Source organism: Cuculus canorus, chromosome 1, assembly GCF_017976375.1.
Source record: "Cuculus canorus isolate bCucCan1 chromosome 1, bCucCan1.pri, whole genome shotgun sequence".
Taxonomy (NCBI): Eukaryota; Metazoa; Chordata; class Aves; order Cuculiformes; family Cuculidae; genus Cuculus; species Cuculus canorus.
Window position 1 is genome coordinate 139,277,380 of NC_071401.1, and position 27,256 is coordinate 139,304,635.

The following is a 27,256-nucleotide window of genomic DNA, read 5'->3' on the forward strand; positions in this document are numbered from 1 at the left end:
TTAGACTCCGTAAAGAAATTAGATAAGACAACACATTTACTAAGATACAATCTGACTGAGTCAGAAGGGCACTGGGAAGACAACTAGAATACTTCTAAGATGTCTGCGTTGACATAAATGTGATTTGCATCAGATAAAAAAGGAGATGTCTTCTCTCAAGCAGAAATGATCCTTCTGATCATATGAATTACGATCATCTAGGCAGGGACATAAGGGAAACAGAGTGCTTTTCTCAACAAGTAAGTTCTTAGTGACTAATCAGAACAAACAAGATTTCATGCAGAGAAATGTATCACAATACTACAACACATCTGGAGATCTCTCAGCAGAGACTGAAGTAAAGGCAAGTTTTTCAAGAAAACCAGACATAAGTGAAAAAATACTGGGTCATAAATACAATTTAAACTTAAAAGGGGTAACCCATGTAACTAATTTTGGTTTTCAATTAACTTTATTTTGGATTTCCTCTGTATTTAGATCTCAAGCTGAAATTGCATTTTGAACTATTGATGGTGAGCAAAGATCCGCAAACTAAACCTATTGTGATTCACAACACACAGATCCTGTAAAAGGAACTGGATAGGTAAACCCCAAATTAGGCTCTGCTTCAACCTTCTGCTCAGTGTCCAGAATGGCATGATATGCATTGCCTTATAAACAGTGGAGACTCATTCACCACTTCAACAGTAGTGCTAGATAAAATACTCTGGATCGGAACCCTTGGGAAATGACAAATTGAAAAGCTGATGAAAGATATTCATATATTTTAGATGGCCTTTGTTAACCTTAAAGACAGGAAATCAATTATTCTTGTTATTATTTGATACGTGACTGTCCATAATAATTGAGTACACAACATTTTGAAGGCTATAGTTCAAAACAATTGATGACTGCCTGAAATTCAATAACAAAGGACTGACTGCTGGGATATAATCTCTTGGAACAATTAAATTCCTTCCTTCCCAATGCTGATCTCAAAATGAGCATGGCTATCAATTCTTCAATCTTTAATTTAAAATCATGATCTAATTATTCAAGTGCTGTTAAAGAAGAAATCTCCTGTCTCCCAAATATCTACAAGCGAAAAACGTTGAGATGGCATTCTGCAGATTTCTAAGGATTTCCCCTGTCTCCCCTCATACATTCTGGCTTGCAAGACTAAAGTATGTAAAATATACTAGTACTGAGGGACAAAGAGAATTAACTATGTCAGTTAGTCGACTTCTTACAAGCACTTGTTTGATATTTTAAGAGAAGGTGGCTTTCCGCTTGCGCAAACCCCAAAAGCATAAGCAATCCTTAATCACAAAAGAGCAGATGGAATAAAGGTCAATTATTTTCAGTTTGTGAAGATAACCTACAATTACAGTAATTATTTTTAATATATTATCATACTAAAACTTATGAGCCTTGATTGCTACTAGCTTTTCCCCAAACACAAGTGGAGGCTTTTCAGTTGTACATCCTATATTGCATCAAACATATCAACAGGTTCTGTTAGTTGTCACTATTCCCTGCTTGCCTTCTAAACAGAGAAATCGCAGCAGGAAGAGGTGGTGAGGTTAGAGTTCATGAATTTTTTCCCATTTTAGGAGCTGGCAAAGCAGGAGAGGTAGACCAAGGTGAAAGTGTCCAACTTACTGATCAGTTCAGCGTGAGTTTCACAGCAGTGCAGAGAATAAGGCTTTGTCAGTGACTGTGTCCTGGTTTTCTTTGTGATAGTTTTTGCCCAGAGTGCTATACTATACAAAGAGTGACATTTAGTCTCTATTACCCTCCCTACCAGCCCCTAAATGTATATATTTGGAAATAACAAGGAGCATTGTGGTGATTATTTCCTTTAATTTGGCTCACCTGTTTAAAAGAGAAGACTAGAGAAGTTATTGCTCCTCTGCTATGATATATGACCTAACAGCTTATGAGTGTTTTTAAGACTATGTAGATTAGGTGCTCCCATCTTAACATGCTTTTGATTTTAATCTGTAGAGGAAACGTAGATTTTTCTGTTTTAGGCAGAGCAGCAGCCAGTGCAGCAGAAGATGCCTCTTTGTGATTAGACCACAGTCCTGTGTGCTCTAATACAGACCTCAGTGGGGATCTGCAGCAACTTTTAGGGATTTGTGTGATAAGACATCACTGCAAGATGGAGGCTTTACATTGCAAAGTATACCTTCAGGGAATCTAAATTTTCAGGCAACATCATTAGAATTTCTACATCTTTCGTATGAAATCTTTTTAGAAGAAAGAAGAGGATATGCAGCAAGAGCAAGGTCCTTCAGCTTAAATGAGAACAGAATTGATTTCCTGAAACATAGTCCATCTTCTTGAGAGAGGGAACTAACACCTAGTCACTGAAAAGCTGAGAGTATATGTTACTGAAGGTCTAATGGTTTTACTGCCTTTACTTTGCATCCAGAATGTTTCAATTAATTGCTGATAGAAATGAGAATTTGCAGTGTTCATTCAAGTACTTTTGCAAAGACATAAGATGAACAGCTATGTATAGAGAATTGGGGCTGATAGACTGCTGATGGAACCAGGGCTACTACATTGTACCATTCTGGTTTGCATTCTCTGCAGCAATAACACTCTGTTTAATTTATTTTAAAAATACCCCACTTCAAAATAAAGTTCTTTCTTCTTCTAACTTAACATCTTTCATGCTGAATAAAGAGAAGATTTAAATTATATCCCCAGTTTATCCAAGGGAATGAAACAAGGTAATGAATGAAACAGAATTATTATGCAAAGCTAACTAACATGCCAATCAAGCTAGCTGAAAACTACTAATATATGATTGTGCAGTTAAAGAAGGTATCAGAAATACTGGACTGGAATGCTGTCATGGATGGCCATGTGCTTTTTAGAAAAGAAAAGTCCAGCAAGGCAAGGTGGTGGAGTTGCTCTTTATGTGATAGAGCAACTGGAATGTATCGAGCTCTGCCTAGGGGTGGATGAAGAACAAGTCAAGACCTAATGGTTGAGAAATAAGGGGCAGCCTAATATGCATGATATTGCTGTGGTTGTTTATCACAGGCCACTTGATTATCAAGAGGGAGTTGATGAGGCCTTCTACAGACAGCTGGAAGCAGCCTCACAGTCACAGGCTCTGATTCTCATGGGGACTTCAACCACCCTGATATTTGCTGGAAAGACAACATAGCTAGGCACACACGGTCCAGGAGATTCCTGCATAACATTGGTGATAACTTTTTGACAAAGGTGGTAGCGGAGCCAATGAGAAGAAGTGTGCTGCTAGATGAAGAAGCAGGTCAATAAGCATTATAGCCCTAGATTCCAAGAGAGTTAACTTAAGCCTCTTCAAAGTCCTGCTTGGAAGAAACCCATAGTTTAGGGGGATCCAAGATTGCTAATTAGTATTCAAGCACCACTTCCTCCAAGCGCAAGATCAGTGCATCCGTAAGAGTAAGAAATCAAGCAAAGGTGGCAGGAGACCTGCATGGATGAGCAAGGAGCTTCTGGAAAAACTCAAATGAAAGAAGGAAATTTACAGAATGTGAGAAAAGGGACATGGGAGGAATATGAGAACACTGTCAGTGTATGCAGGCCACCTCTGGAGTGCTGTGTCCAGTTCTGGGCTCCCCAGCTCAGAAAAGAAAAGGTTCTACTGGAGAGAGTCCAGTGGAAGGCCACAAAGATGAATAAGGGACTTGAGTACCTCTCTTATTAGGAAAGACTGAGAGAAGACTGAGAGGGGATCTTATCAATGCTTATAAATATCTAAGGGGTAAGTGTCAGGAGCATGGAGCCAGACTCTTTTCAATGGTGCCCAGCTACAGGACAAGGGGCAATGGGAACGTTCAGATGGAACACAAAATTTCCATCTGAAAATAAGGGAAAACTTGTGCTTTAAGGGTGACAGAGCACAGGGACAGGCAGCCCAGAGAGGTTGTGGAGTCTCCTTCTCTGGAGATATTCAAAACCTGTCTGGACATAATCCTGTGCAACTTGTTCAACATGAATCCTCTTTAGTCGAGGGATTGGACTAGATGATTTCCAGAGGTCCTTTTCAATCCATACCACTCTGTGATTCTGTGAAAGTATGGATACTTAAAAGTAAATATCTTAGTGCTTTGCTTTTAATACGCTGTTCTTTAAATAGAAAATTTAGATATAATTTTCAAAGAGCAAACTGACCAAAACAAGAACTCTGAAACCTGAAACAGCAACATTTCTTTCATGCACAAAAATGGATTATTTAGCTACACAGTGCACATGTCTGTCATTTCAGTAAACAAAGCATTAGGTCATAGCAAAATGACATAAGGAGAGCTATCCATAAATTAGGTGGTTATAGTTTGGCATTGAATTTCAGAGCTATATGCAAACAGTAGAATAAATTCAAAGTTGAGCTACATGCAGAAATCAGAATATTATTCAGGAGTTACGGTCAAGTCTGCTGGCCACAAAATCCGCTTGTCTCCAATGCTCACCCAAGTCCTACATTTTTAACTTCTTCTCCCTAATCATCTTTCTTTTATCCTTTGCAAGCTTTTTACCCCTCTGCATTGTAATATACTTAAATCCTGCTTCTTAAGCTGTGTGGCTTGCTAACATAGGAGTAGTGAAAATAAAGGAAAGATTATGTCTGATTTCAGTTGCATGCAGATGCAATTTCGAAGGAGATTCTTCATAAAACTAGGAGCAATCTGCTCCATGACAATGGGCTGTCTGAAGATCTCCCCTCTGTTCAGCACTTATGAGACTATACCTTTAGCACTGTGTCCAGTTAAGACACTGATGTACTGAAATAAGTCCAGGTTGCTTAGAGGGACAAGATGTATGAAGAGAGGTAGAGACTGCTGTTCAGCCCTAAAGAGAGAAGGCAAAGGAGAGACATAATTGCTGTCTACAACTACCTAATCCAAAGATGCGGTGAAGACAGACCCCGTGTCCTAGAGGTACACTGTGGAAGCTCAACAGAAAGGTGGCACATGAAAAATTCTGACTCAGTATGATGAAGACATTTTCATCGCGAGTTTGGTGCAACATTGGAACAGGAGCCTGGAGAAGCTGTGGCCTTACTATTTATTAATTAATATTTTTATCAATATATTAATAAATGAGCATGTCAATTTATTAATTAATATATTTAGTAACATATTAATACAGTAATAAATTCATTACTATAAATACTAATTAAAATTTAAAGCAACAATAATTTCTAAAAGAAATGTTTATTTGTACAAGTGATGTCTTTTAATAAACAAATTAGATTAAATATGGGAGTATTCTTACGTGGGATAGATTCTTATCATGAGGCATAATAAATTTATATATAAAACCTCTGATTTTATGAAGATTTACAGTAATCTGTGATCCAAAATATTTGAAGTCCAATTTTGAAGTTGTCAGTTTTTTTAAAAGGCTGTTAGTCTGAAAAACATAGTTTTTGCTGTTTTTTTTAAAGTATGCAGACACCAGCAAACATTGCCTATAAAGTTTCAATATACTCTAATTAGATTAAATTAGATACAGTAGTTAAATCAGCACTTCTAACAGCCTATTTGTAGATCTATCTGGCAACCAGAAAAAAAAAAATCTGTCAATCAATTATTACCAGATCATTAAATTTTCTTTCAAAGGAAAACTTTGATTATGCTTAAATGGGTAGAGTGCTATAGATGCATCCAGCATAGTCAGTTCATCTAGCTTAGATACAGAGGTTTTTTTTCAATAATTCCTCAAATTCCTTTCACTGCAACCTTGTTTCTTGTGAGGATTAGTTGAAATCTGCATAGGATGAATCTTCAATAAAGCAACATTAAACATTGAATAAGTGACTTCAGCTTGCATTCTGTATGGGAATTAAAGCTTAGCCCTTCTATGACTTTTAGCTCTCCTACTTTTATTGGTTCTGTTTCATCTCAAAAAGTGTGTGAATATTTTTATGCATTCTTTATATCCGTACACACACATATACACTTTACGTTTTTTATATTTCTAGCCTTTTTTTCCTTTCATGAAGCATATTTGCTAATGTCAGGTCTGCCCTGTCCTACATAGGGCATTTCACGCCCACAATGCATTTGCATTTACTCCTGAGGTAGGAATGTCAATGCCAGTATAGTTATACTGTGCAGCACAGGTGGGGGTTCTATCCGAGAAACAACATGAATTCTAAACTCAGTCCAGCTGCAGTAGCTCCATATTGCGTGTAAACTCACTAGCCTGGGTCTTAGCTCTTCTGACAGAGCAGTAATGAATCTGTTTCAAGAACTAGGCTGGTTGGTGTTTCAACATCCTAGTACCAAAATCTATTGTTCAAAGCTTTGAGATGGATTTAATACCAAATATTAATACCAAATATTCTCACTTGGTAGAAGACGCTATCCGAAATCTAGACAGTAATCAGTACTTGCCACACTAGCAGTGAAATCCTGAGAGCAGGTTTTCACCTGGAATAAAATGGAGTAGCTAAACTGCCATGGAAATATCCAAAACTAGTAAGTGTAAATTGGTATTTTTAATGGAGTAAAAGATATGTTTTTCTAATACCTAGTGCAACGTGGTTGTGTTTTAGGGTGCTATATTTAGTCAACATTTCTTTTGGCATTAGTAAATCCTTGGTCATATAGGTTCTTTCTTTTAATACTGTAACTATCTTCAGTTGTTCATTCTAAACAATAGCTACATGCTGGATGGGAAATATTACTTCTTTTTACTTAAAACATTCAGGTAATAGGTTTCACTAACTTATTTTTGTGCATTGTTCTTCTTTAAGGACAATACTATCCGGAAGACACCATATTTACTGAAATATTCTGAAATGCTCTTGCCCTTTCATGTTTTTTTTCTCAGGATGCAGTAGTCCTTATTTTCACAGTCTGATAAAAGTGTTTCAGTCCTGCATCTATTTTATGCTTTGACTTTTTTTCAGAGATGAGTCAAGCATTTTTGTACCCTAAGAACAAGCACTTTCTCCACTCACCCACTTTAGATTTCTTTCCTGTCTTCTTCCATTTCTTCTTTTTTTGTGGGGGTGCTCTCAGTCACTGGGCTACTTGCCAAGCCCTCTTTCCTTTCTATACACCAATGGAAAATGGGATCTTCATCCTTTCCCCTAACACACTGAAGGAGAGGTTCTATTGTTTGGTCTGAAGCTCTGTGTCCAGAGTTTGCTTTAAAGAGAGGAAGTAGTGGTTGCCCAGAGCTCTGGATAGCGGATGAAACAGCAAAATGAGCATGCTGTGCAGGTCACACAGTGTGAATGTAGGGAGAGAAAGGCATTAAGTCCAACTTCCCAAGGGAAAAGTGGACTCTTCTGTTTCATGTACCTTTCCCTGACTTCAAAAACAGAGTCCGGTTGAAGTATCATGCATGAAGTCTTTACTCTCCTTCTGACCAGTCTGAGCGAACAGACCATCCATCATTTATCTCGTGCATCTGAGAAACAGCCTTTGAGGTACATAGTACTCACATCACAACAACCTGGAAGCTGAATTTTGGCCCATATGATGCAAAGTCAGGAGGCTATTTCAGCTTTTATTTGAATTTCCTTGAGGTATATAAAGGTAGAAAGGAAACTGAGCTGAGCTCCCCTGTGAAATCATAATTTGGCAGTCAAGGTAGCACAGCTGAGAAAAGAGAGAAATGGTAAAAAGAATAAAAGCAAACAAATGCTGAGGGATATACTTTGGCTTTTGCATTGTTTTCCTGCCTCTGGAGGACGCAAATAATGTACCTGAGAAAAGCATTTCTGACACTGTTGATATGAGACTCCAGATCTATATGGAATACTTGAAAACACAAGAATTCCTCACTAATTTCATCTTAAACAAACATTTAATATAATTTCAGATTTCACTTCATCATGCTAATGAGCTACAAACAACAGTCCTTTGACCCAAAGCTCGCAGCCCCTGGCAGTTTCCTTTCTACTTATCACAGTGTGATGTATTTAGATGACATATTTACAGTGTGACAATAGTTAATAATTTGGTCTCTTAGAAGAAAATGAAATAAAGAATATTCTTCTTTTGAATTAAAATTATCAGGATTATGTTGCCTGTGAGGGGTTTAACGAAACAGGAACAGAAGCATCAAAGTGACTTTTGAATGCTAAATCTTATGATAAATGCATAGAGTTAGTTTTATTTCCACTGCAACCTTTTGCTTACAGAAATATTGTGCCAATGTCAAAAGAAGACATTGGAATTGCCTACTCAGCTACAGGAGCAAACTTGCAAATGCTTTGACCTTTTCTGGTTTGGTCCTAGGTATTTGCAGAATTGAAAGAAATTCTTTTATTATTTACAAATATCTTTAGGAAGTTCTTTAAACATATCTTCTCTTTTTTTTTTTTTTAAAAAAAAAAGTACTGGAAATAACCTCAAAGTCTAAAATAAAGATGTTAATGGCAGGCAAAAATCCAAGTTTTTTAGTTTTTTTTCCTCCTTCATTCTGCACCTAATTTCTTCCCTCCCTCCAGTTATCTGAGGGCACATAATAACACTCACATCACAGAATCTTGGCAGCTCACGGTCTTTCATATATTTACTTTCCCTCCACATCACGATCAATTACCTCATCATCAAAAAGAACTATATTCTACTGAATCCACAAAAGTAGTGTGGAAATTTTGAAGAATTTGCTTTATACCTTCATAGTACAGAAGAAGCCATCAAAATGCAGTCTTCCAGCTACTTTCCAGCTAAGTTATGAATTATGTTATCTTGCTCTTTTTATGCCCACAAATTGTGCATTCTGTGGTAACCTTTAACACATTTGCTACAGGTATAGAGTTGAGTGCTTCCTTTGAGTACCAGGCCATACTGTAGCTGTAAGGGCCATCTACTGGAAGAATGAAACAAAGTTGAATCTCCTTAAGTCAAGAAGACATTGAACACCCTTGCATGGACTAAGCTTGATATAGCTCTGAGCCTAAACGTCCATGGGCTGCACAGGTGCTTCACTTTGCTTTTTTTGTGTTCAACTACAGAATAAATAAATGCTTATAATTGAATTTACTGAAGCTTCTAGACCTTTGGGTCCATTTCTAGGTCCAGGGGTATTAATTTAAAGAAAATGAGTTGCTTCGTAATCAACAGGTTTTAAAGACTCAGACAACAAAAGGAAGCTGGATAACTTAATTTATAAGATAGTTGGACAAAAGGGCTGGGAATTGGTCTGTAGAACTTTCTCTAGGCTGGTCTAAAGTTCACAGTTGAAAGAAGGGAATTTTCTGCTGCTATCTGTAACTTCTGTCTCTGATCCTTCAGCTTTATATGATCTAATTTAACTAGTCGTAGCATCATAGTACCTATATCATACTATTCCTCCCAGTGGAAATAGTCAAATGATTATAATTAATCAAACAATTAAGTACTTTGTTGATCTGGGACTTAAACAGAGGAGCCAGAAAATAGCTGAAGGCGAAATAGAGCCTATGCATTTTAATCTTTTCTTTCTCCCCATGAATACTTCACAGGACACAACACATTGTTTTGAAAAAACCTGCATTTTAAGCACAGTTTGTCCCATAATCTGTATCACACATTTGGCAGCCTATGTAAGTTTGATAATGGAAAATAAATTATTTCACACAGAATACCAAAATGTTAATTATGCTTTTCATTGGCTTCAGCTAAATCCATGTTTTGTAATGGATTTAGGCATACGGAACTACAGCCCAGAGGCTGAAATAACAGCTTGTTTTTTTCAGGGCTTACTGATCATAGAATGCATGTTGCCAATGTGTCTTCAAAATGACCTTTTGATAGGAAGAGAAAGAATGGAAGTATAAATACTCAGTGAATACATACTGCACACTCAATTGTAATTACTAGAGGAACTGGTCTGAGCAAAGAATATATTAGCAGATAATGTTAATTATTTAAGAAAGAACAACAGAATAAATTTGCATGTAGAAGTTATATATGGAAAGCAATGGTACTGAATCTATGTAAAACAGTACCTGAAGCAATCACATTTATTTTATGGACATGCAAATCTGAAGAACAAGAAGGTGACTTTTTAGTGCAGACACACTTCAGGCATTAATTCATTAACAATACAAGAATGAATAATAAATACTTGAAATAAGCTGTACTTCTCATATGTCTCTAATGAGTATATAATTAAAAGTAAGTTGTAAATGTGAAGTCTTGTGTGAAATAAAGTTCTTAAGTGCAATTAATATCTTCAGTCAACTAACAAAAATGATTTCTCAGAAATAAGCACAAGAATTTGTAGAAGATATATACCAAAGAATATATATGCATTAGAGACAAAAAATGGTTTGTCTTGACTCTGCTATAAATGAAGTGAGAGAATGTAAGGAAACTTTTTGACTTGGAAAATATCTGGTTTTAGAGGCAAGTTATCTGTGGCACTTACTTCAAGATCAATAGAGTCCTAATTACTTCATGATACATACAGGACAAAACAGATGTTTAAGGCATGCACGAGAGTTTCTGTTTTTCACTCTGTGAGTCTGAATTCTGAGTGTTGATCTTAGAGGGCATTGTGTTAACAGTATCTTCAGTGCAAGGCAAAAAGACCCCAAAACTCTTCAAGGTAAAAAAAAAATCTCTAAGAACTCCTACATCTTCACCTTCCTTTTGATTATCTCATTCCAGACAGAGAGTATTTCTATCTGAAACAAAAAATATTTATTGAAACCCTGTGTTTTCCACTGAAACCCCCCTCTAGGAGCCTTAGCTGTCAATTCCCCACTAAAACAGAAGTGGCTTGCAGGGTGAATATATATTTTCCTTTACCTTTTGAGGAACTCAGACTCTATCAGCCAGTGAATTCACAGATCTGGATACATTCCTCAGTCCTATTCCAACATCTGGCCAGCAGAGAACCCCAAACTACACATTCACTACCAAGAGAAAGAAATTTGGGCATGTGGAAAAAAAAAATGACCCATAGGTAAGGAGAAGTCTACCATGTGCCAGGCTGAATGACTGGAGGACTACTGTCAGAATGTGCCTCTATGAGAGTCTCCAGTCATGAACACACATGATTGTGAACATGAACTCAATTTTTTTAAGAATAATCAGTGAATAAGTGAATAAGCAAAGACTTTTGATCCCTTGCTTTACCACCAGTCTGTCCCTGAGGGCTATTCCTACCTGAAGCTTGAGCTCTCTGCCATGAAGATTGAGAGGAGCATATCTAAGCAGCTGTAGGCTTGCAAGGGCTGATGGTGCACTGATCTGTGATCTGTGTAGGTAGTTTGTGAAACTTTGCTGGTAAAGAAGGATGTCACATATGAGAATATGTCAGTGTGCTTGAAGGCGCAATTTCGTAATGCTCTTCCAATCAGGAGTTCTGTTTCTCAATGCTTTTTCAGTTTATGAAAAAAACTTTTATTAGCTTTGAAAGTTTCATTTGGGATCAATGGTGACTTTGCACGCATAGAATCATAGAGTGGTTTGAGTTGGAAGGGTCCTTAAAGATCATCTAATTTCAACCGCCTTGCCATGGGCAGGGACACCTCCCACTAGACCAAGCTGCCCGAGGCCCCATCCAACCTGGTCTTGAACACCTCCAGGGATGGGGCATCCACAACTTCCCTAGGCAACCAATGTATCACATGTAATGAAATTATTCCCTATCTTAGTTATTAAAATCCAACTATTTTATTATTTATTCATCATTTTAATGCACTCTCATGCACTGATCTCATACCTATGAGATCAGAAAAGAATGGTTAGCTTTTCTGAGCAGGTATACATTGAATATCACATATATGGGAGTAGTGATTTGAAATGTCTAGGAATCTGGATCCATGTGACTTACCCAAAGGTTAAGGAAGGAAAGACAGCGATGGAGCTGAGATTTCTGCCCTACTCTTCTGGAAAGTCTCTTCGAGTTCCAGAACAGTGGAATTATAATACTGGTCTCTTTTCCCTTTCTTTCTCCAGTTGTGAATTGTGCTCATTCACATTTTTCTTCAACATCCCACCCTCACGCCCTTTCCCTTTTCCTCTCCTGTTCCTGGTTGCTAGTGTCACACTAGACTCTCGGCTTCCATTGTCCTAAGGAGAACCATCTGTCTCATATGCAATTCTGGTGAGATACATAGGTAGAACTCTTATAAAGGTCTGTTATGCAATCTGTATTTTGAAACTCTAGTGTTTTATCACTATGCGCGTACTTTGAAAAGCTGGCTATGATTATTGCCATACAGACTTTACATTTTTAGCCTTCTGGTTCTGGAAGAATATTCAGAAAGGCTCTCAGCTGTTCTTGTTACCAACACATCCGTTATGAATGCTATTTAAGAAGCAGCATATATACCTTAGTGAGCAAATAGGAAACTCAGACCTTTAATTATGTATAAAGATTCAGGTCTGAAAGGCTTACACCTACATCTAGAAAAAATTGAAGCCTACACGCCCTTTTCTTCCAACTATTTATAGGAAAAATAACATAAAATGCTCACAAACACCAAAACCAATCAGATCCTATTACTAGGATCCCACAATCTCAGGACACCTTCTGGGTATGAATTTAAGGATATGTAGGAATTCCTGTTCTATTCAAAGATAATCTGCTAAATAAATGACTTCATATGGCATTGGTCTGTTTAAATTATATTAGGTCTCTTATTCCGTCAGTTTTGTATGGTGACAGTTTCTAAGTCTTACTACAACAAATACCTCTTGCATCTTTGGAGAATCCCAGGATGCTACGTTTTGAATACTCAGTTTATTTTTGAAATAGTGACTGTTTGAAACCATTGCACAATTTTAATAACTCCAAACCTCTCAGTAAAAAGAATTACAAATCCGCTATTTGTATAAAAGTGGCATACTGGCATAGAGATTTGGAAAATATCTTACATTTGGAATGTAATAAATCCGCTTTTTCAGATTTGTTGAACATATTAAGCCACAGTGTAGAACAGAAAATAATCCTTGAATTTGGCCTTGTTATAACTGAAGCATTAATATATTTATCACTTGAAATCAATGAAAGTTAAACACTTTACAGAGCATTCATTGTATTTCCTTCACTTTTGTTTCCTCTGTTTCAAAATTATGTTTTCATTTCTTCTCCACAACTTGATGGGGAGTAGGGAACAAAGAATACAGTGGAGATTATGATACAAGTTACAGGCTGAAAACTTACAAGTAGGGGTGGGTATTTTTACAAGTTTGTGTTTTTCATTCCATGAATGAAGCACAGAAAGTACTGTTTTTTGAGAATGCAAAGGGGAAAATACTTCTTCTAAGAGTATTGATAGAACTTGCTTTCTGTCAACAGACAACTTGAGACTTCAATACCTGTTGAAGATTTCTGTCTTTGTTCTGAAACTACAGAGAAGGTTGCTTTTAATTCATTTGAAAATGAAATGATGAAACTTGTTTTGCTAAGTGTCCTCATTTTGATAGGTTTTGCTGCAGTTCTAGCAAAATATGAAGCAAACTTTATATTGTGAACATTATTCAATCAAAATACTATTATTAAGTGTTGATTTTCTTCCAACTTTAATGTAGCTGGAAGCAGACAATGAAGTCGAAGATAAGCACTAGTGTTACTGGCATGATAAAAATGATAACTTTCTTTGCAACAGCAATTGATGGTAGATAGAAAATTATTGTTGGAAATAAAAAATTAAGCCAATTTGGTTCAGGTTCATTTGTACCAACTCTTATGATTCCAACAAGTCTGCAAGCCTGTAAATGGAGGAGCAGAGTTTCAACAAAATTCATAGTTTATTTTGTAGGAATATAAACTCCTGTCTGGTAAATGTTCTGAGCAAATAGAGTAGGGGATCTACTCCTTGAGATAGATAACCATGGCCACTCAGTAACAACCAAAAGTAAGGAGAAAGCAGTATGAAAAGCAAGTTATAGAAAGATACTAGATGACAGGCAGAAAGCAAGTCTTTAGCAGTAGATAGTTGTGATTATAAATAGTTTGATTCTACTTTAGTTGTAGGTACGTTACATTCCTGGCTTCAGTAGAAACCTGTTGTGAGACACAGTTTGACACCTTGAATTTTTGTTTTAGTTATGCGTGCCTATTCTTAATTTGCTAACAAAGAGAGATGGATTCACAGCCAGTTATAAGAATGTGTGTGGTTTTCAAAGCATTAGATAGAAAAGGAGGAAGATTTTAGGAATAAAGACTATGTGAGTTGGAATGCATTCCTTATACAACAAATAAATTCTGGAATGGGCAGAAGGTGAAGAAGTTGCAACTAAATCTCAAACATATTCAGAGTCACAGAAGTGTATACGTAAATATTTTGTAAAGTTTCCAATGGAGTTTTACAACTTCACTGTTCACGTTTATCCCTCTCCAGTTTCAATTTTCAAAAAGAATGAAAATTTCCAAGACCGTCATGGAGAATATAGAGGCAAAATTGACAAGCCCTGTATTGTAACTATCTTTTCCAGACAATTTCATAGGCCTTGCAAAAAATTAGGAAGAATTTTCAGACAGATCCAAATGTTTACTCTGCCCAAACTCCATTCCTCTGAGCAGCTTCTGTTGCAGATGCTGGTATCACAGATTCCCTCTCTTTCAGAAAAAGGAAACTGAAGGAAAATGGGTAGTTCATAAAGCTAGAGTGATAAGGAAGATTAAAAAATGTCATACACTTGCATCTCATAATGTCATATACTTGCATCTCATAACTGGTGGCATAAATTTTGAAACGGAATATCATCTAACTGCTTAGTCTTTCCTTTTGTTCCCTGCTACTTCATATTGTTAGCTCATGTTCAATATTTGCGTTTGAATGAAGTACTTCTTTTTTTTTTCACAATCCAGAATTTCTAGTGCTATGACCATGTTTCTGTTAGCACTTAAATTTATATCCAGAATTTAATCTATTATTCTGTGTTACAGACATGAACTACACTCACAAAAGACCATCTTCACAATAGCAGCCCTGGGTTGTATAGCATTTTTTAATAAAATTGCTCTTATTTTCAATAAAGAAATAATCACATATCCAGATAAATGCCATGTAAAGACAGCTGCTTGCTCACTGAATCATCTCCAGCAGAAACACAGGCACTAAAACGGCTGGATTCATGTTGGACAGATCTCAGTAGCAGCTGTGGGGTGAAAAGAGAATGAACCGTAGGTAATGCAGAAGGCACACAGATAATGCTCACCGCATTCCATCCTTCTCCATCTTCAAGTGCATGGTGCAGATTTTCTATCAAATGGGCATCTGTAAAAGGCATTGTCAAGGGACATTGCTACACAGACAACAGCCAGCTTTCTGCTTATGGGAAGGAAACCTGCTTAATGAGCATCTTTCTGCCCATAACTTAGTACACTTCCAGAATCCTTGCGCTGAGTGATAATAAAGATGAACCACCAGATGAAGTACTCTCTAGTTAATGCAAATCTGAGGAAATTCCATTGAAACTCTTTCATTCATTTCAGTTTCATTCAAATATTGGCAACACTACAAATTCGTGATATGCAATTAGGTTTAGTATATTATATAAAATTAGGATTAGTATATTGTATAAAAATTGAGCATATGAATTGTCCATCTACAATGTAGAATGATGAAGAATGATGTTTATATTAGACACCTTTTTGTTATTGGTTTCTCTGGGTAATTAATTACCACATTCACATGTATAGAGTAAGGAACCTCCCAATACAGGTGTGAGTACAGAAGCAAAATCTTCCTAGTATCAGAAGAGTAACATGAAGATAGCATTTTCCAAAATAATGTTGGTTATTCCCAAAGCTATAACAATGCATGGTTCTTCACTACAATTTAAAACAAAGGCAGTGAAAGCAATCATGGCCAGTCTGAGCACAGAAGCTATAAAGAAATAGATTGGTATTTACAGACGAGTGTGTTCAACCTATGTGAGAACGTAACTGCACCAGCAGTGATGAACAAAAGCAAAACATGCTGACATTAAAAACATCTAATATTTGTAGTAACAATGTTTAAATGTTCATGTCATTATTTTTTAGAAATTTCAGTGATTACTGCTTGAAATTAAACTTTGTTTCTAATAAAACATTAATTAAAAGGTATGTTTACAGAAAACAGCAAGTGTGGTAGGCATTTCATTTATTGTAAAAAACATGTTAGCAAAGCATCACTGTCACAGCTTGAAAGTAAACCAAAATCACATACTTTCCTTTGGCATTTGTAATAAACACCAGGAGAAGGGAAGTAGCATTGCTTTATTCTGTAATGCTGTAACACCCAGCATACATCTCTGGTCAGTCCTGAAATGTCTTCTGCATTAGGTATAAGAAATCTATTCCTCCCGTGCACAAGTCTCCCTTTGTCCTTGTGACTGTCAGGGATGTCTCCTATGCATACAGAGAGGTATGCAAAGGCAAAGCATGAAGGATGAATTTCCTGTGGTTTAGTGTCAATGAGAAAACTAGAAATAATACCTCAGTATGTTTGCCAACCTACCTTATCCAATTTCCTTATAACCAATGGTACATATAGTATGAAGTTACATGAGTAAATATAATATTGAGTAAAGTCACAAAGGAAAGGAAGAGTTTGTCTGTTAGGTCACCTGTAGTGAGTAATACCTTTGACATTTTGTCCATTACTAGTACCTCTAGCAGCAGCTGAAAAGTACATGAAGAAAATAAAAAATACAACAAATTATTTTCTGTCACTGCTGATCTGAATCATTTTCAAAGGGGTGATTGACTGATGACAATTTCCACACTCTCCTGGGTAATCCAGAATCATATCAAAAGTGTGTTTTGGTAAGCATGGAGGCACTTCTGTATTGGAGACATGGATGTTCAGATGCTGAGCATTCAATAGTTTATTCCAGTTCATAGAAGTATGAGTAACAGGGAGTTTCCTCCACAGATTTTTCCCCTAAAGCCTGGGTGTTTTCCAGAATGGCAGTATGAAACTTAGTGTCCTCAACTTTCACGAATTTCACAAATTCCATGGCAAACTGGTTTTTGTCTATCACATTTAGATTCTCACTTGCAGACTCACTGACAGTTATGTAAAGGTTGGCATCTTTGAAGTAGTTAATCTGGAGGAGAAAGATCCCTGTAATCCAAGTGGTAAATGGGCGAAAGTCCAGTACGACTTCCAGAAGCTGTTTCACTGATTCAAAGCTGGTACCGATGAACCACAACGAGGGCCACAAACATCTGTCTCTTCCCCACAGCTTTTTTGAACACATAACGGGGAAGTGGCAGCTCACATACACCTTCAAGCCCCTGTGGAGATTCTCTGCCCACAGCTCCCTCTCATCCAGCATCACGTTGTGCAGATGGGGTTTGCAGATTACCCCACGCGAGTGGTCAAACTCAAATGAGAATTTGCCCTGAGGGTCAGGGAAGCATTTTCCCCGTAAGTCATCATAGTAGGTTGCTTGCACAGTGTTCCTGTTTATCAGGACAGGGGTGAAGTTTTTTGTTGTTGTGTCAGGACCCTACCCAGGCAGCCTTCTGCCTCCCCAGAGACACCTTCTCTGGCTCATGCAGCTCCTGCCTTGTGCACGTGCGGGGGGAGAGGGCTGTCCAAAGGGCAGGAGGCTGCAGATGAAGGGAGGACACATGGTCCACGTGGTGCTGGAGGGAAAAGGTGCAAGATGGTCGGGGGGTGAAGGGGGCAGATGGCAGGCAGGGGCGTGGACTGTGGCCCCGCAGCTTGTGACCTCACAGAAGCACCTGGAGAAGCACTGATGGGGGGTCAAGCGTGGGCGAGGGGTCAAGAGCTGAGAGAGTGCTGGACACCCTGGCAAAGGTGTGAGGCTGCAAGGGAAAGGAAAGGACCCTGCCAAGAACTAGAGGCCAAGGTGAAGTCCTACCAAATGCCACTAGTGCTGCTGCAGTGAAGAGACCGGAGCGGGCCACCATGGAGGAAAACAGATATCCTTCTCCTGCTCTACCTCCTTCTACTCCTCCTCCTCTCCCTGTCCTGTGACAGCAACTGCCGTGTGACGTTCCCCCTGCCATGCACTCATTTCCTGATCTAGTGGGATGTGTCCCTGCCTTTCTCAGGGGGGCTGGAACTGGATGATCTTTAGGGTCTCTTCCAACTCAAACTATTCCATCATTCCATGATTTCCTCCCAGGCCCAGGTCAGTCTGCGCACGCATGGGACCCAGCTTGGTGGCAGGGGGTGTGTGGGACACTGCTCCCCGTGTCATTCCCCACAGCTGCTGAATCTCCTTGGCCTCCTCACATTTCCCTCCTCTCTCCCTACACTTTTATTCACCCTGACCACTCCTTGTTGTCCTTCACACTCTCCTTTTCTCTTTCTCTGGCCCCTTTTGCCACCTTTGCCCTGAGAATCTCTGGGCAAAAATATCTTCCTGCATGCTTTGGAGACTGTGGCATTCTCAGAAATCAGAAGAAAGGGGAACTGTAGAATATGAGAAAAGTGTAAGCTTTTTGGGTTTAAAAAAGTAAACTTCTCCCCCCACCACCTGCTAATAAAAGGCAGTGAGTGACATGGCCCAGAACTTTCCTTAACCTGCCTCTTGTACATGGTTTCTGTCCATCATTCAGAATGAGTTCAGGTCTGGGAAAATTGATTTAGACCACACAATGAAGCTCCTTGAAAAACTGCAGTTACCTTTGGATTTTGCACATGTAAAACACGTTTTCAAGGTGAGGAAGTAATTAAATACATTTAGAAATCCAGTTACAGAAATGTCTTATATTTGCTAACTTTTTTTTATTTTTTTGAGGAGTGGATGTGCAAAATCAGCAAATAATTTGCCTCATTCAGGTCTTTTGTTTCTGTGTAAAATAGATAATGGAGTGATTGCATTAGAACCATAGAATAGAATCATAGAATCATTTAGATTGGAAACAGACCTTTAAGACTGAGTCCAGTTGTTAACCTAACACTGCCATCCTGCCACTAAACCATGTCCCTAAGTATCACATCTTTTAAACACCACCATGGATAGTGACTCAACCACTTCCCCAGGCAGCATATTCCAATGCTTAATAACCTTTTTGAAGAAATTTTTCCAAATATCCAATCTAAACCTCCCCTGGTATAACTTGGAGCCATTTCCTCTTGTCCTATCCCTTGTTACTTCAGAGAAGAGACTGACACCCAAGTAACATCATCTCTTTACCACATCAAAATAATGTAAGGTGACAGAAAATACGTAGGTCTTGATTCCCAAGTTTTCTGTAACATGACCTCACTTGTGAAAATTTAAAACATTCTGGTTTCATCGCATCTAGTTGCTTCTGTGATCAAGCTAACAAGCCTAGACATAGTTGTCTGATGCTGGATAGAACCATTAGAGTGACTTCCTAAAGATCCTTTGCCAGGAGAACACTGTTCATTCAATTTTCCTGCATGCCTCTCCTCTGAAGTATTTAAAAAGTGTGCCCGAATAAAAAGGAATTGTACTATAATCCATGGGAATGGGTGTAACGTCCAGATATGTCAATGTTTAGGAAATTTCTATGAAGGTTACATGGTACAGCTAGTAATTTGACTTACTAATAAGTGAATTGTGTGTAGGTAAGCAAACCACCATCAAAGGGATGCAGTCTAAGTGAGTAAACACTGCAAAACTGAGTGCCTTTGGACACAGGGAATTTTCATGTTCTTGAGGTGCCTTCTAGTAATTACACAAATGATTTATGATTTTTCCTTCAAGCTTTTTAGCTTTCTTTTCTTTTTTTTTTAAAACCAATAATAGCCGTTGAGTAAAGCTGTTTGCCTGAGGGAAGAAGCCAAGCGTATATATATATATATGTGTGTGTGTGTGTGATTCCTTTGAGAAGTTTGTAACAAACTGGCTGATTCTGTCCAGATTCAACAGAGAAAAATTAACTATGGCAAGTCAGAAACTTTCAAATGACATCATGCTGGCGGGCAGGTAGGCAGGCAGAGGGAAAGCATTAAGATTTTCTCTCTCTGTCTTGCTCCTGTGTTATTGTTCTCTGCCTTGTTGAGCCAAGGTAAAACCGGCAGTGTGAACTCAACCCTTGCTAAAGAGGCTGACTGAAATTTTTGAACTTGCACTGCATTGAGAGAATTGCAAACCTTGAGACTCTCATGAGAAGAAACTACTTCTCATTGTTTCCTGTATTTTTCACCTACTTTTCTTTCTGACAGAAATTTGAGAAAAATGATCAATTGTGAGTAGAGAACAAAGCAATTATTTGAGCAAGTGACCTGCATGGAATGTCTGATCTAGCTATATTTGACAATATAATATACTCAAAAGTCTGGTCTAGTTATTTATAACAGTATTGTTAGATATTCTTTGCTCTTTGAGAGAGATCTGAGTATACTCAGAAGTTTTAGGGCTCAAATTGTTCATCAGTATAATAATATGTAAAAATGGAAAGAAATCTGGAAGGAAATTTTACTGTCATCATCAGTAACTATATATCAATGGTTGATCAAATTGTTCTATATGATCAAAATAATTTTTATAGAAAACAATTTTTAAAGAATAATCTACTTTTTCCCCGTCTATTCTGTTTCAATGTATTTTATTGTAATGCTTATTTGAGCGACCTCACATTAAGGTTTTTAAGAAATAACGTTTTCATATAATTCTTCTCAAGATTAATTCTTTGTCAAGATACCTCTTTTCCAGAATAACAAATATGTGATGTACATTAATAGAAATAATAATAATAAATTCTACCAACAAAAATTTTATAGCTTTTTTTTTTTATATCTACATTATTTTCGTAAGTTTAATTTTAAATGCTCTCCAGTGTAGTATTATTGACTGGATTTCATCAAGATGTCATTGAGATAAGCAATTAAATTTTTTTTGCCCAGCTTCACTTTATGCCTAAGTGAACATCTCCCAAGTCCTGATAGATTGCTTAATTCTAAACTATGTTGGTATTTTCTTTTTCTATTTCTGTTTAACAGTTATGAGTGAATTTGCAATTTTCTTAAAGATGTTAAATATTGGATTGAGGTTATCAACCTTAGATGTGGGATTTCTCAAGCAGTAATGAAATATGTATTATTAGTATTTGCATTGAGTTATTTTCTTGATGGCGATTTTGATTAAAAATGATTTTTACAGGTCTCTTTCAGAAATTCAAACCAAATAATTATTGGCTTGTAAAATTTTTAGCTAGCACATCTCATGAAATTTACTTTTGTACTTGTTTTGGTTATCTAATACATTTTTACTTCCATTGCTGTACTTATTCAGACATCTCTTGGTAGGAACTGTACCGCATAGGAAGAAGCCAGTAATATATCATTAGGCTTCTAATTTTTATGGTGTATTTTCAAAACTAATTGAACTCAGTTATAATCAAAAGTGTTTATCAAAGATCACCCAAAGTTCAACTAGGCCATTTTATGTTTATGGACACTTTTGGGGAAGCTGTAATAACCATAGTAGATGCCATGTTATTAGATGCTGAAATTTAGCCTTTTTGGTAGTCTCAGTTTAAAGAGCCAACAACTATGGATTTTGATTATCTTACAGCGATAATCAATGAGGCACTATTTATTTGTGATTTTTGTGAGTAATTTTGTCAGTAACTTTCCAAAATTTCTCTCCATTTGGCAACTGTTAACAATTATACAGACTAAACTGTTACAAATGTCTATACTTCATATGCCCAATTACATATTTCAGGTAGAAACTTTTAAAGATTAAATAAAATTGTTAAGCCTGAGAAAAGTGTAAGTGGCAGAAATGGTAGAAAAGTAGTATTGTCCTCAAATTCTTTTGCCCTTTTGTTTGTTCTAGTGGCTTTTATACAGAAACACTGAAAGTAATTAATGTGCTAACATTTTGTAAGCTCTATGAAAACAAGCTTACATTTTAAAAATTCTGGAAGTGTGAATAATTAATCTGAGTTAAACATTTTAGCTTGTCAAGAGTCGAAAATGGTGTCATAGGTTGTTATGAAATATCTTGTCTCCAAACTTCAGTGATACTTTTTATTTGATGTACTGAATGTTATATGTACTTATGTCATATGTAAATTTAATTGGCAGTGTTTAAAATATAGTTTAAATAGCTGTCGGAGAGGTATTATGCTTAAGGTATTTTCTGCTTGATAGTTTTTATGCTGTAGATTTATTATACTGCATAGCACTTTAGAGGTTTTACATAATGTCTTTTAATATTCCATATGCATTTAATATAAATTTACTATAATAACTTAGATGTTAATGATATCATATGGTACATTTTTATTTGTATAAAATATGTTTAATGTGCAAAGTCAAATCTAAAACTTGCTTATGAAAGCAGAAAGATATAGTTTTATAATGCATTGCACTCACTGCTGGCTGAGATTTTCTCTATTGTTCTTGCTCTTATGTTATAATGAGTGTTTTGTGTGTATCTTTGTATAATTGCATATATTGACTGTTTTAATCTTCCCCCCCCCCCCAGAAAATTGTTGACAAACGAAAGGAAAATACAATTAACATGGAAGACTTCCGGGCAATTTATCGCACTATTGTACACAGACCTGAATTTCTTGAACTTTTCTCTAATTACTCTCAAAACAGCAAATTTCTAGCTGACACCCAGCTCATTGAATTTCTCAGAAAAGAACAATATGAAACTAAAGATTGTGAAATGACTGCTTTAGAAATTATTTTGAAGTATGAACCCATTGAAGAAGGTATGCATAGTTTAAGTATTTGTTTTCTAGCTTGTATTTATTGTTGTTCTGTCATTAACTGTGTTTATATTTTTGAATACTCATCTGACTTTGCAAATTGAACATTATAAGAAAACTAATGTAAGCAATTATAATTATCTATGTTGTGCAATATCTTCTACAAGCACTTGTATAAAATGCCGATTTTTTAAAAAAATCAGATCTTTAAACATTGTGAATTTAATAATACAAGAAGACATTAATAAAGGACAATAAATTTACACAGCTTGTTGCCCAGTCTTAGCATATTAGATTACTTAGCAGATCCATCATTCTTACCCCTTATTGCAACAGTCCAGTCCAAAACCTACATGTAAATTGCTTCAGACAAGATTAAATTTTCATGCAGTAGATGAGCTAACATAAACTGCATTAAATCTTTTTAATGCCCAGTGCAACATGTGAGTGACCATCACTAGGAAGCCAGATGGAATTGTTTAACTAAGTGTTCAAAAATAATTTTGCTTGATTAATTAGAGGAATGTAAATGTTGAATTACAGCAATAAAAAAATAGAAATTATGCTTTGTTAACAATTGCTCAACACAGGATATTTCTCATAAAGAAAACTAATAATTAAATCAGTAATAATGACTTAAAAAAAGTCATTATTAAAATCTAAATACAGAGGACAGCATTTTTAAAGACTAGAAAAGGTCAGAACATAATGTTATGTAATTCAGTTTGGTTTAAATACTCAGAACTGAGAGCCACAATCACAGTAAAGTGAAAAGAAGTTTAGTTAAACCCATTGCATTTCAAACCATATTTTACAACCAAGATTGTTCTAATCCTGCTTGGCAGTCATGTAAATTGTTACATTGCTGTTGACATAGCTTTTTGCTTAAATTTTGTCTCACAAATGGGAAGAATGCATGCTACTAGAGTTTGATACAGTGCTTCCATTTTGTACTTTTTAAACCTCCAATTTGCTTTAATAGAATACTCTCCGTGATTATTCATGTCATTCATATTTTTGGACTTGATAGGTTTATATTTGAAAGTCATATGGCAGAAAGTTTAAATGCAGAAGTAGTCTAATATTACAAATTTCACAGAGGCAGTTTCTAAGTATCTACTGAAAAGGTTATGTCCCTTTTTATATTCTGAGAAAGACTGAAATCTTAGACAGTTACACTCTGGTTTGCCCTCAGTTGGATATGGTTGGTAGCAATACCAGTTATCTTTCTGATTGAAGCTGTTTTGCAATGGTGGTCGATCCTTAGCATCTTCAGCAAGTATGAAGCCTGGTTATTAATCTGTTCCATCATGTGTCTTTTATTGGGGTTAAACCTATAACTAATGCTCTCTGAATCTGAAATGCATTTCCACTTTATTCTCTGATCAGCTTCTAAGAGTAGGTCTCTGAACATAGACATCTACTATTACAGAATGATGGAACTGTTAGGATAGAAAGGGACCTCAGGAGGGCAGCTATTCCAGCCTTCTGCTCACAGCAAGACTAAAAGTGAATTCCAAACAGGTTTCTCAGGGCTTGTTTTCAGTGAAAACTTGAAAACCCCTAGGGACAGAGATCCACATCCTCCTTCATGGGCCCATGGCTTCCAAGAGTTCTTGCACCATGGTTTTCCTAGGGATGAAGATTAAGCTGGCCAACCTGTAGTTCTCTGAACTGAAACACAGAGTCATAGAATAGTTTGGATTGAAAGGGACCTTTAAAGCTCATCTAGTCCAATCCCTCTGCAATGATCAGGGACATCTTCAACTAGATCAGGTTGCTCAGAGCCCCATCCAACCTGACCTCGAATGTTTCCAGGAATGGAACTTCTGCTGCCTCTCTGGGCAACCTTTTCCAGTGTTTCACCATCCTTCTTATAGAAACTGTCTTCCTTATATTGAGTTTAAATCTACCCTCTTTTAGTTTAAAACCATTACCCTTTGTTCTATCACTACAGGCCCTGCTAAAATGTCCGTCCCCATATTTCTTATAAGCCCACTTTAAGTACTCAAAGGCCTCAACAACGTCTCCCCAGAGACTTCTGTTCTCTAGGTGGAACAACAATCTCAACTCTTTCAGACTTTCCTCATAAAAGAGCTCTTCCAGCCTACTGATGATTTTTGTGGCTCCCCTCTGGAATTGCTCCAACAGGTCCATGTATTTCCTGTACTGAAGACTCCAGCTTTGGATGCAGTACTCCAGGCAGGGTCTCACCAGAGTAGCGCAGAGGGGCAGAATAACCTCCCTTGTCCTGCTGGCCATGTTTCTTTTTTATACAACTCAAGATATGGTTGGCTTTCTGGGCTGTGAGCATAGCAAGCTCTTGTCCTTTTCAAAAATGAGTATGACATTTGCTCTTCTCCAGTCATGGAAAAAAATAACAGCTATGAAGTGGGTAAACAGTGAAGAAACTTTAGTCAATTAGAAAACACATTTGTAAATATCAATGGAAGTTCCTATAGTTTTAATTTAACATCTGGTTTAAATTTGAGATACTGAGTGAAATTCTTATTTGTTTCTTTGTCTCTGATAAAATTGTCTTGCACTTGGAAATAATCTTACTGAATGAAATAACAGCTGTATTGTTTATGCTCCTTTGAGTGAACTAACACTCCCACTCAAACCTATTCATTGGAAAGTTTCAGATGTGATTGATGTGATAGTTGATTCATATGGTGTTGTGATAGACCATTTTGCGTAACTGTCATTTTCAGTTTGGTATAGAAGATTCTTCTTCAGGGTGATCTGTTAGACTCATCTGCCATCCTTGTCCTGTGTATTACATAAAGGGAAAAGGGCAGATTTTGACACTTGACTGACTGGTTTGCTAATAGTAACAACCATTATCTGATAAACTTGATACCACTAGCATGTCAAGATTAAGATGATAATAGTGACGACATTTTATATACGACATTGATAAGTCCATCTGTAACATGTAGTGCATCTCTAACTTTCTTGTGCAGAGAGAGATTAGTTTTCAACACTATTGAGACAGAGAACTCTGAATTAACTCCCTGAGGGTACTATAGCTAGTTCAGCCACTGTATGGAATACGTTACTCTTCCATTTTTATTATGCAATTTAAATGTTTAACAGGAAAATGTTGCATTAACAGAATTTGTGTGCTAAAGCTTGCATTTCTGGCTGAAGGGACCATTTCATGGAATTGATTATAAAAGTTGTGAATATGTGATTCACACCTGACAGTTGTGTCTTACTAACATCCAAACGTCAGTTTTATTCTACACAAACATTTGTTTATGTCTCCATTTAATCATTTATTTTAAATAGAAGTTTCAAGTCATTAAAAGAGATTATAGAAAACGTGCCAACTAAATGCATTTTTTTTTTTAAGTTTGGTATATACCTCTTTAAAAAAAAAACATTGCTGGTTATTCAGTGTTTGTATGTATAGGATTAGAGGCACAGTGAGGATGGGAATGTGCATGCCACTGTTATTTACAGTAGTGCCATTCAAAGACTGTTCCAGTTCCTGAATTTTCTTGCCAGGCAGTACAAAACCAGATCAAAAATACATTCCTGTCTTGAAAAACTTGCTTCCTTCATAAATAACAGTATAAGCTTGGTGCATCTGTCGGATAAAGAATTTGAGTAATCTAGAATGTTCTTGTAAATCAAAAAACATCTTCAATTTGTTCTGAGGATATACATTCTTTTGAACTTGTTTTTTGTGTGTGCATGTGTATATGAGACAGAGCAAGAGGGAGAGCATGCATTTGGAGGACAGAACTTTTGATCCCTTCAACCAATGTAAATCAAATTTAACAGGGTAGAGACTTCAGTCAAATTCCAATAGATTTCATAAAAAATCATGTGAAATAAGAAAAACGGCTTTAAAGTCTCAACTAAGACAATGGCTGAAGCTGGATTTATGAGACACAAGAATTCAGAGGTGTGAAAGAGTGTGTAAATAGTCAATTTCAGGAAAAACTTTCACCAGAAGATGACAATCAATTATGAGAAACAAGACATTACAAAACTAAACTACAGCTCAGGGCCCATAATAAGTTGTATAAAAATACAAATATTTTTACTTCATTGTTTAGAGAAAAGAGCTGAATGTTTTACTGAATTCAAAGAACTGACATGTTGGCCAACAATGTAACAAAAATTTTCTTTACAATGTTTTCGCTTTTAGGGGATTATATGAGCATATTTATCTAAACTTAAGTTCACTTCTTGAGAAGGCTGTAGTTATCTTTTATCAATGACAAGTACAGTCAGGAGAGCATAAAAAAATAATTCAGAAAACAAGCAAAACTTTGAAAAGTCAGTGTTTTTCAAAAAATAGAGACAAGAAAAGAAGGAGTTACTGGCCCAACTTGTAATATCACAGAGAAATATATAGAACATGAAAAATTAATTAATCAGAAATGAAAACCAGAGAATATTGGTGAAAAGCCTTCTCTTCAAAGGAAATAAGTCTATAAGTCATGTAATTCATCATAGATAAAGCATAAAAGGATGAGCGTATTCTGTTTTGAGCAACATGAGAAAAAAATCAAAAAGTTTTTTTAAAGACTCGGAAAATAGAAACTTATTCCTATTGCTACCAGTATAGAACAGCATAACATGTGCATGTGGATAAATCAAAAAAGTGAGGATACTAAATAAAATACAGCTATTTAGAGTCATCAAGGTAGAAATAAGTCATCCTGCAAATATGTTAGCTAAAAGA

At 36.6% G+C, this 27,256-nt stretch overlaps 2 protein-coding genes across 2 annotated transcripts in view; one reads left to right on the forward strand and one right to left on the reverse strand.

Annotated features, from left to right (window-relative positions):
• Window positions 1-16,594: 16,594 nt before the first annotated feature.
• On the reverse strand, window positions 16,595-17,817 carry CAPZA3 (capping actin protein of muscle Z-line subunit alpha 3). The gene is given in 7 exon segments (XM_054064857.1): window positions 16,595-16,817; window positions 16,819-17,026; window positions 17,029-17,070; window positions 17,073-17,138; window positions 17,141-17,372; window positions 17,374-17,529; window positions 17,629-17,817. Coding segments are annotated over 7 exon segments (1,116 nt in total).
• PLCZ1 (phospholipase C zeta 1) overlaps window positions 17,816-27,256 on the forward strand; it is a 54,568-nt gene continuing 45,127 nt past the window's right edge. The window contains exons 1-3 of the mRNA XM_054088724.1: window positions 17,816-17,829; window positions 18,450-18,573; window positions 22,323-22,557. Coding sequence (XP_053944699.1) covers window positions 17,816-17,829; window positions 18,450-18,573; window positions 22,323-22,557 — 373 coding nt within the window. The remainder of the gene's footprint in view (window positions 17,830-18,449; window positions 18,574-22,322; window positions 22,558-27,256) is intronic.